The sequence below is a fragment of the Pygoscelis adeliae genome, unplaced genomic scaffold (genome assembly GCF_000699105.1).
Source record: "Pygoscelis adeliae isolate BGI_AS28 unplaced genomic scaffold, ASM69910v1 Scaffold298, whole genome shotgun sequence".
NCBI classification, from domain to species: Eukaryota; Metazoa; Chordata; class Aves; order Sphenisciformes; family Spheniscidae; genus Pygoscelis; species Pygoscelis adeliae.
The window spans coordinates 248,557-259,920 of NW_008825303.1; the positions used below are offsets into that span (position 1 = coordinate 248,557).

Consider the following 11,364-nt stretch of genomic DNA (forward strand, 5'->3'; position numbering starts at 1 on the left):
GTAAAGATGGTTGATTGACCGGCAAATGCAACATTTGAGGACATCTCTAACTGGTAGGTACTGAAACTACATAGTACGTGAAATGTACAGAATGAAACAGACAGAATAAGGCCAGAGCAAATTGGTGGTGAATGGCCAAATTTAATAGAAATGTGAATTGAACTGCATTAGAAGACTAATGCGTATCAACAGGCAAATATCTACAAACATAGGAAACAAACTAGAGAGTAAAATGAAAGCCAGTCTATTTTTTTTTAGCCTCCAAATAGAAGAAAATGAGACACATTATGGCTGACAATTTTCTAAACAATGTCCTCCTGCATTAGCAGAATTACCTATCCTTGACATCACAGGGTTAAAAGGAAAATATAATATTCTTTCAAAGCCCAGAGAATATTTTGTAAAGATTTTATTATTCTCATTGTGTTGTATGCCCTATTTTCTCAATTTACTTATCACCACATGCAATTTTCTCCAGGGGAAACAGTAGCTAGAGAAAAACATGCACTGAGTAAACAAACACTAAATATTTTTAGTGATAAACACTAGACAAAAAAACTAAAGCTTCTGCATTCTTAAGGCTGCTCAATAATCCTGTACTTTGGGAACAACTGCACTGAAAGCGAGGGAAGTTTATCATACCAGCTATTTAAAGCAGATTCTGTATGTGCATCAGGGGTATTTAAATGTTGTAGATACTATTTCATCCCAAACTTTTTCACAAATATGTTTCTATCCATTTTTTCCAGTAGCTTCTAAACATCTAAACTACATGCATGCTGGCAGGAAAGTAGACAATACTGGGTTTTTCCCTGCAACCATCAAATTTTCCGCTACTGTTTATAAAAAGTTAATTGACTAAAATGCTCCTAACTGAGTATTATACAAAGATTAAACACGCATACTAAGCTGGTCTTTCCTTGCTTGCCTGTTAGCACTGGGTAGTAACTGACAGACATTGCAACTTTGCAGAGTGTAAGCAAAGTAGCTGCCATCAGCCATACTCTTACAGAAACAATCTAGAGAAACGGATATGAAATCAGGTAAGAAAAGAATCTGATGTCATTCTTAGAAATACAGACATACCCTATGCAGAACCTTGCAGCAACATCCAACTTTACTAGGATGACAGTGAATCAGTTTAATTTGAAATAAACCCCCTACAATCTTTAAATAATTCTTGCGTTTGAGAGCACTATTTACGTTACATGGGTTTAATAAAAGCTTGAATAGTCAAAGAAAGGGCAACTGTTCCTATCAGTGCAATATTAATTATCGTAATTTTTAGTTAAAGTTTTCTCAACTGATCAAAGATTGAAGTAGCGTATTGATTTTTCAGAAGGGCTTCATGATGGTGCAGCAGGTTTCTGCAAAATGTAGGATTTATACAGTTTACCAGGTCCAATTGGGAGGAAAGAAGCATTTTCTGGCCTGCTATGCATTTTTCTATTTGTCTGAAATTCTGCGCCAGTACTGCTGAGTAATTTAATGGTCCTCTCATAAAATTCTTTTTGTGCAGGTCATCATACATTGCCATTTGTTGCCACCTTATTTTTTTGTCTCATCCTAATATATGTATCTTTACTTTGAATTTGTTTGTTTGTTTGTTTTACTCTTTGACAAAGAGAAATCGGCCAACTGCTAAAGTGTCAAAAATTTTGAGTAAGTAAATGAAAATAACTGAGCAGATAACCTGGAAAGGTAGAAATCCCCCTCCTCGTGGTGCAGTTTCTGTGATTCTTCTTGCTGTTCCTTTTCATAAGTGCCCTATTTACAGCAACATAGAGCAGGAAACAGTTTGAAAGCACAAAAGTCTGCTGTTTGTGGATGAAGATACATATATTCACTCAAAGATAAACTGCTTTGACACTAACATAGAGGATTATTCAACTAAAACTATATAAGAGGCAGTTATAATGTTACTAATTTCATATTGACTGTCTTTTATTTCTTTACAACATCCAACTTTGGCCTGCTTTTCTGCCCAATACCTTCAGATGACATATTTTGTTTGGTCAGAAATGGGTCACTTTTTTCTTTTTAATGACCTGAATTGAGCATGCCTCGAAGGCTCTCTGGTGTAAAAGAATAGACATCTTTCTCAGCTAGAAATCCACTGTCAGCAGAATCAGTGATGGTTCAGGATTCTTTGCCCTGCCAGCACAGGACTGGTCCAAAGGACAGTCCTGTTTGACAAGGGACTTGTTCGTTGGGGTTGTTCAGCCTAGAGCAGAGAAGGCTTCGGGAGGCCTTCTTGCAGCCCCTCAGTACTTAAAGGCGGCTTATAAAAAAGATGGGGGCAAACTTTTTAGCAGGGCCTGTTGTGACAGGACAAGGGGGAATGGCTTTAAACTAAAGGGGGGTAGATTTAGACTAGATAGAAGGAAGAAATATTTTACGCTGAGGGTGGTGAAGCACTGGCACAGGTTGCCCAGAGAGGTGGTGGATGCCCCATCCCTGGAAACATTCCAGGTCAGGTTGGATGGAGCTCTGAGCAACCTGATCTAGTTGAAGATGTCCCTGCCCACGGCAGGGGGGTTGGACTAGATGACCTTTAAAGGTCCCTTCCAACCCAAACTATTCTATGATTCTATGATTCTATGAGACTACAAAGTACAACTTGACATTCTGCTTTCTGTTTAAAAAGACACTGCACCCAATATTTAATCTTTAGCTTTAATACCGAAAATATTACTTTTTTTCCCCTGTATGTTTACGGTTAACAGTATTTTTAAAAGTAGAAAATGTGAAGAGTTACTTGGTGACTTGCCCTCAAAAAAGATCTCTCTGAAGCTTTTCTGTTTGAACTACAAAGCAAAAAAGGACTGAAATAAATGTATGAATATGAGAAGATGGCATTAAAGCTGTGCTAAAGCACAGAAAAGGTGATATCTGGGCACAAACTACTTTATTCTAGAATGCTATTAGAAGATGTGATGTTGTTCTGTCATTCCATGTTTTAGTGAAAATATCTGAGCAGTGGCTCTCATTCTGCTAAGTCTTCCTCAAACAAAGAGCGACATATCTTCAGTGAGACGAGGCACTTCATCTCCTTGAAGCTAAATGCTACTGCCAACGTGCTTGTTCCAGAAACCAAGAAATTGGGATTTATGAAATCCAGACTCTTTTGGATGCAAAGTAACCTCAAGTTAGTGTGGTAACTGTACAAGGAAACTTCATCAAAATGCTAAACATTATAACGGGAAGTGTAGATAATTATATTCTACCACGCAAAAAAAAAATTGCAACCAGTTGAAAAGGCAGTTTGATGGTCCTATAAACAGCTTCAGTCAGTTGTGCTGTATTGTTTTCCTACTGAGAACAAAAACTAAAAGATTTTGTCATACTCTAAACTTACCCACCACCAGTGCCTCCATTTTTACTGAAATGTGTACGAGGCTCACTTGATGCCAGTTTAAGCAGTTCATTCCACTCCCGTTCCCATTCTTCTTCTGTATACACCAAACCTGACTATGGGAGAGAATGAAATACCTTTACGATTATGCTGGTACAAAATGTAAGCAGAGTTCTGTAGTAGTATTTACAACTAACTTATTTTGAGCTTCATACATGACACGATTTAATATCTTGGACCATGGATGGTTCAACATTTCTATTCAGCTGAAAGAATATTAACTTCTTAAAAAAAAGGTCTAAACCACTAACTGTATACTGGATTACACTTCTAGACGTGGGTCTGCTGCTGCTAACACAGTGCTCCATGATTGGAGATCCAGTTATTCATACCCGTGTGAATTCCTTGCAACCACGGTTAGCATGCTTTACTGCCCATTTCTGGAGGTTTGCTTTCTTCCCCAATGCATGGAACTACTGTGAATGCCCTCCTGGGCAGACGGGTGATGCTTTCTCCCTCCGTTCAAGAGCAGAAAGGGTACATAAGTGCTCCTGTGCCCCTGTGTTTTCAGGTAGCCTGAAGCAGCTGAGTCAGTGACAGCTATTCTCACTGACTGCTGCCAACAAAAAGCAGATTACAAATAAGTCACAAACATTTAAGCATATTCACTTGGTTGCGTTCAGGATTACTCTTGAAACTGGCTTTTCTAGCCACTGTTTAGGCACGGACATCTTCAGAAAATAATACATGCTGAAGCACAGCTTTTAACCAACAGTCAAACCAAATCTACAGATGATTTTAGTGAAGAAACATCCACTCAATATTTGGTCACAGCTCCAAGAATCTTAATTCACCGTTTTGGGGAATCTTTCCTAAATGGGGTTTTCTTTCTTTTGTGGATTTCATCCACTCATTTTATAATGCTTGTGATAGCTAAATTACACATTTAATTTTGCAGCCCAAAATTTTCTACAGGTTCCAAACTCATCTTAGACCTTTGTAGGCACAAAATGGTGGGTATTTATGCCCACAAAGCTACAAACACATTTGCATTCTGATACAAAAATTCTAAATACAATTATCTCTTTCCCCATGCAAAATGGAAGCACAAGGAATTTGATAGCAATTAAAACTTTCACACCAAACTTCAGAAGAATTCTTTTGACCCTAAATGATGTTAACAAGACTGTCTTTAGGCCATACATACCTCCTTATTCTGCTGAGTCTGTTGCCATCTCCATCTTCTTTTCAGTGCTTCCCTTTCAGCTCCACTTCTCATCATAGTATACAGTGCTTTACGTAAAACAAGGTCCCGGTCATGAAATCCCCACATCCCTGAAGTAGCACAAGATGACATTCAGTTTTAAAGAAGCTACAGTGAAATAGAAAGTACTAGTACAATTAATATTGCTCTATTAGCAAAAGAAGCATAGCTTACACATTATTTAAGATCCTCCTTGGCAAATAATTCACTCACTATTTTTAAGGTTTCCTAAAGAAACAGTCAATATAGATAAGCTAATGAACAACACGAGGGAATTCTAACAAAGTTTAAACTTTGATTAAGGAACGACTAAGGATTTGAGTTGTTTCAGTGTTTGCTCGCAGGCAACTTCAACTTTGCTGTAAGCAATGGAATATTCAATGCACAGGGTGGTTTTAGCTGTAGTTGCCAACAGAGCTTGCAGACACAAGAATGCTAATGACAACTGCAGGCACTTTTGTGAATCACAGATGATACCAACACCCAAAGGCCTCCAACTCTTACACAGCATGATGGTAAATTTCCTTTGGCTTCAACATCCAAATAAAGAGACGAGCATTCAAGATGACTAGAATTCTAAAAATACAGCCAGCCACAGGCTTTCAAGCTCATTTTAAGATAAAACGTCTTCATGTAGTTGAGAATAGTAACCTACAACAAAAGAGAGCAGAGCTCTCACCAAGACATGTGCCCATAGACACATGAACCACGTTTCAATTACCGTATTGTCAGCTGCTGGCATTAAATGTTTATTTAAGACTTTGCAAATCAAAGTACTCCAAACATTTGCTGTAAATAATATACAAGTCCTCCTAATTAAAAATGAAGTGGACAAAGACAAAAGGATCCTTGGCATCAGCAAAAGCCCTTTTCTTACTACTTCTTTCAAAAAGACGACTCTCTTCAAAATATTAAAAATCCCAGTGTTTTTTAAAGAGTCACCTTTTGGAGTTCCTCTGGTGGAAGATTTTAGCAACTGCAACAAAAAATAAGTTTCCTCACAATAGGTTAGGATATAGAAGGCATATCAAAGACTTTCAGCTTCACAGGTTTCTATTTATTTAATTTGAAGAAAGGCTTCAAAGATCTTGTATTAATGATTAATTAATCAATTGGAAATTATTTTAATTCACCCCAAGGTCTATTTCCCATATACTTAAACTCTACAAGGAACCAACGGCAATAATAGCTAGCTATTGCATTCTTGAAGACAGAAAGAGAACTGTTTAACAAAAGCCAGAGAATGAATGCAATTCCGTGCCCACAATGAGGACAGGTGCAGAAGCACCTGGAATTTGCCTGTTCCAGAGCTGTTAGGTTGATCTCTGTAAGGAAAATGCAAATCACTGGTGTTTATGATATGTGGTTTTTGATACTGTTCCAATTATACTTCTTTTATAACCTGATAAAACTTTTACCTTCCTCCCTCAAGCATGCCTAACGCAAACAATACTTAAATGAAATTTGAAGAATATATTGCTCCAAAACCAGGCTTTTAATGAAAGTCTCTGCATCCCATGTGTTTCTGAGCTTTTGCTGGGGATAGAAAAAAGTGGTAAATATTTTTGGCAGAAGGTTTCATGTAGAGACTCTCCCTTACCTAAAGATGCAGCATGCAAGAGGCAGTTTCCATCACCTGTTGTAGCCAAGGGAAGAAGACGTTTGCAGCTTGTACACACTGTGGACCACCAATTTAGTCGTCCTGAAAAGAAAGCATCTATTAAAACGGTGGAGTGGATACTGAAACAGGATGCGTACTGTGTTCAGGCATACAGCGACGATGTGTAATGTTGAAGGTTAATCATGAACATCCTTTCTGCCAAAGAACTTAAATGTAATGTCAGAAGTGAAAACTGAAAAGAGAGAAATAGGAGGCAGATAAACTTTAACTATTCTCTAAAAGTATTTGGAATAAAAAGAGAGCACCTTTAATTAATTTGCATCTTCCATTCTCATACGCTGCATTCAGGGATGGATTTCCAAGGAGTTCATTGCCTAAATACCATTATGAGTCTTGGTATCAGCTCCCAAACATAATCGACATTGGCCTCCCATACACAGATGACAGATTACGTTACAGTAATAAAGTCTCAAAAGACAGAAGAAATATGTATGTGTTAAGGTATGTTACTGTTAGGTAAGTTTATTAAGTACTATTGTTTCAATCAGATGGATTGTTTCAACAGCTGGTTCTCCTCTCATTTACCATAGTGTAAAAGATGATTAGACCTACTAAAATCAACAGCTATACTACCAGAGAATTAAAATGAGACCAAATGCATAGCCCAAGGTCTAGGATAGCGTGTGGCTTTTCTCTCTGAGAACATTTAGAGAACCATCATTGCTATATGAGGCATGTTTTACAGATTATAAAACAGATGGCTTATGAAAAAGACTGACAGGAGGACAGATATTTGATGTATCTAGACAAAGCAAATAAAGCCATGAAGAGTATCAGTGCCAAAGCCAACACTGGAAGTACATAATTCCTGGCACAAAGGTTGCCGTGTTGTAGCTTACTGGAGTGTAAGTCTTGGTTAAATGGTCACGTGAACATTTCTAATATAAAGAAAGAGAATGTGACTAATTGTATAACATCTTTGGGGATAAGAAAGAGCAGACGATTAACACTGATGCGTAGAGCTGGTATATTTTCCAAGACTTTTGGAAAGTCTGTGGGTAATGCACAATTGAATAATTGAATGAATAATGCAATAGGCAGCCCATGGTGACTCCTTCTTTGTTTGTCCTCTTCTGCAGACTTTTTCTCCCCCAATTCCTTTACTTGCAAGCTGAGAGGAAATACTATCTATATATTTGTACAGTCAGTCTTGCATTTAAGGTTAAATCCCCCAAACAGAAATAAGTTCAAGCAATGAAAAAACTTTTCTCCATTAATATGTTTTCATTACAAAATTATACTGACATTTATTTGCAACGGCAGGTAATGCAACTTGTGCAAAAATAGTAGTATAACAATATTTTAACATGTGCCCCCAATTACTTGTTCTGGGTACTAAGAACTATGTAATTAAATTTCACTTAGTCAGTATGGGTTGAGAGTTACTATACTGTAAAGGTGAAGATGCATAGCAGATCAGTAACTAAGCACACTTAGTAATCCTCATAGGATTTTAGCAGCTAGTTTGTAAACGCCCTACATCTCAGACTAGGCTTATTGAGTTCTAAATTAAATATGCATTAAAGCAGCTTAATTTAAAGTGCTATTGGACAGCCTTTGGGAAGGATAAATCTGAAATAACAAGTTATCATTTTTAGCAACTCCTGTGTGTCTGTGGGCTGTGAAATAACAACTGGCCACCTGCTTTTTGCAGAATGTTTTGCTGGTATCATATTCAGTAATAAGTTATACCAAGGTGCTGCTTAAAGCACAGTTACAAGACCTAAACAAGACAGACCTTAGGACTTAAGGGAATAATGAGTGGTATTGCTTTGCAGATTAACTAGCAGCTATTGGCAACAAATGTCAGAGTCTGGTGTTTTTGAATCTTTTGAATAACGGGAGGTTTCTATAAAAGTGATCTGCTTTCAAGTAGATTGTGCAAAAAATGTTTGTGGGCTTGGTTAACAACACAAAGCCTACGGCTGACTAAAAAATTAGCAGAAATGCATTGGATTATAACAAAAAAAGCAGTGCATTTTCATTTTTCAAATCTAGCCGTTATAGGGATCCCTTTAGGGAAACAACACGAAAGTGGAGCTTAAATGAAAACTGGAAACAGTTCTGCCTCAGGCTTATTTCTGTCTGCTTTGATAAGACAACATTATGGACAAACGAGACCCATTTCTCACTCTCCCTCCCTCTGTTGGTCTCCTACTTGATCTTGCTTCTTACTTTCTCACAAAATCTATTTAATCTTAAAAAACACAATTTCAAGAAATTGATCTATTGTTTTACAGCAAAAATACTCTGAGAATTAATATAGCCATGTTCTAGTACATTAAAATTTGATCTTAATTTTAGATCAAGATTAAAAGTCCTATCCAGGTCTATGATCTAGCAACACACAGAGAGGCAGACACAAGCACACAATATTGCCCTTTCTTTGCATCACACTTAAGACTTCAGCTACAAGCTCAAAAGAAATGTTAACAGAATCTAGTATCCCCTGTGGCTGAAGATTGCCAACTATTTCTGTATTCTGATATTATCCTAGTCCTGCATTACACAGTGTGTATCAGACCACATAATACAAAGCATATATTGGCTCCCCCTGCTCCCTTATTTGCAGGGCCCAACAGGAATCAATCATTCTGATACAGAACCAGATATATATCTTGTATTCCATGCAAAGGAGGTAAGCTGAATCTCAGAGAAAGTTTTGCAGACTTTAGAAAACTAACAATATCACTACTTCAAAATCTAGTATTTGATGACTCCCAGGACAAGATACAAACATCAAAAGCTACCCTATTGTAAACCCACTACAACTGTAGGCATGAATATAAGCCGGCCTTATGCGACTGTTAGGTTGAAAAAGTCAGTATTTGAGGAAAAGGAAATAAGAAATATTTTAAAACTTGGGTTTTACCCAACAATATTCATAATGTTGGAGTATTATTAATAGACACTAGAAAGGTTTAAGTGTTAGTTTCATAAGCCTCCATATTATATTAGAAGCCACAGGTGTATTGTTTCTTGCCGCAGGACTTAGGAGAGGAAATTGCCAAAGAGGATTCTAGATGGTTATATGACCTGAATGGCTCAAAAAGAAGGCAGCAGGGAACAGAGAATGCTTTTCAAGTATTAACAGCGGCCAGGCTTGGCTTTCACTATCAGCCCCTGACATCTTATGCACTGGTACTACAAAAGGCAAGAAAGGATTCGGCATGACGTCCTCTATGCAAAACTCCGTTAACAGTATAAACAAGAAGATAAAAATATGCAACAAAAATTATTCTAGTTTTTGAGTATCCCATTAAGGTGCTTATACAGAGCTGCCCTCCAGTTTGCTAAGGTCCACTATAAAGCATTCATTGCCCAAACATCCACAAGGTTGGTGGTACACATACAAACCAACCAAATTAAAAACAAACATGAGGTTACATGATACTAAAGAACCTTTGTAGAAATTCTGCATAAATCCTTTGCTCCCTCTTCATTTTCTCCAGTCCATTCTTTTTTCTGGTTTAAGCTACTGGTAAACTAAATGGCTTGACAGACTTGGGATTTTTCTGGTAGAATTAACCCCCCCAAAATTACAAGGACTTAGTAAACAGCAACTTAATATAACTCTCTCGATAGAGGAAAAGGAGATGCTACAAAGGATGAGCCCCCTCTCAAGCTCTATATGATTGAGCGTGGTTGAAGTTTCACTGCAAAGCTAGATTGCATATCACTGCCTCCAAGGCAAACAGTCAGTTTCTTGCCTGCAATGCCACTGTGCATTCATCGTATCAAAAATAAGTCAGAAGTCTTACAGAAAAAATGGAATACGCATTAAGAGAAGAACAAGGACAGTTAAAGATGGGAAAAAGTGTGAAGTGTCGTATCACAGCTTATACAGTTTTACCTCAGACTGAGTGCACTTTTAACACGCTTCATTGTGCTATTAACAGTACTTTTTCATACAGCTAAGTAAACCAGTCTTAGGCCAACTCCTCAAGAACACTGACAGAGTAGACATCTCACCGAGGAAAACAAGTCGATCTGTGCACAGTGGGACTCAATGTCTGGTTTCCTGTGCTTGTCGTACGTGTGGCTAAAGGTGAGACTTCTGATGGCTTTTCTTTTATTTGTGGTTGGGCATTCTGGAGGTCTTTCCCATGTGGATTCTGTAGCACTTAACAAACAATATTCACGTTGCAAGTTTTTCTTCTATGGAAATACTAAAAATAAGCCAACTGCTTATTTTCATGAAACTTAAAAAAGCTTACTCACAAATATGTCTGAAATTGGCAGAGTTAAATTTAAAAAACGAACAGTGGTACCATCTTAAGAGACAGCTTGCTGACACAAGCTTAGTTTCCTTAAGAAACTAGGCTAAATCCAGCCTTTCTTTCATTTCTCCAGCACATCGTATTTCCAGAAATCCACCTCTCATCCATTCCCCAAGACGAGCAAGTCACAAAATAACATTTTCAACTTCCAAAGCAAGTCTAATTCTGGACACCCCCTATATTCTCAAAAGCAATGGTTCACCCTAAACACTCACCAATTCCCCTCTGGCATCCAACAGCAATAGCTGCTCTGGGGCGCACACAGGACTGACTGCCTAAGTCAATGGAGGATTACTCAGCCCACTCAGAATAGTCAGACAATTAGCAATGGGTGCAGGAACCTCAAATTCAGATTTCAGCAGAGCTACTTCTATGCTTTACGTGTTTCTTACATGACTAGCTAAGAGGATTTGTTTGTTTAGTTTTAGTCCTTTCATAAAATAAATGTGTACTTGCAAATACTGACGTGAAAAAAATTAAAAGAACAGATTGTCTACATGGGCTTATATTAATCATTCAGTGACTGCTTACTTTTAAAAATAAGTGAATAAATAAAGCATTTACCAATGCATTTTCTGTACTTTGAAGAAAGGACCTTCTTGTAGGAGCTCTCTCTTTTAGTCTAGATGATGAAATCAGCTTCGCAGTAGCATAGAATCATAGAATCACAGAATAGTTTGGGTTGGAAGGGACCTCTAAAGGTCATCTAGTCCAACCCCCCTGCCGTGGGCAGGGACATCTTCAACTAGATAAGGTTGCTCAGAGCCCCGTCCAACCTGACCTG

The 11,364-nt window shown here is 37.8% G+C and overlaps 1 protein-coding gene across 4 annotated transcripts in view; it reads right to left on the reverse strand.

Moving 5' to 3' along the window:
* Positions 1-11,364, reverse strand: part of OTUD7A (OTU deubiquitinase 7A) — a 78,624-nt gene that overhangs the window by 19,732 nt on the left and 47,528 nt on the right. For all 4 annotated transcript variants that reach the window (XM_009330038.1, XM_009330037.1, XM_009330040.1 and 1 more), the window contains exons 5-7: positions 6,220-6,321; positions 4,563-4,690; positions 3,359-3,471 (exon numbers count right to left, since the gene is read on the reverse strand). In XM_009330038.1, coding sequence (XP_009328313.1) covers positions 3,359-3,471; positions 4,563-4,690; positions 6,220-6,321 — 343 coding nt within the window. The remainder of the gene's footprint in view (positions 1-3,358; positions 3,472-4,562; positions 4,691-6,219; positions 6,322-11,364) is intronic.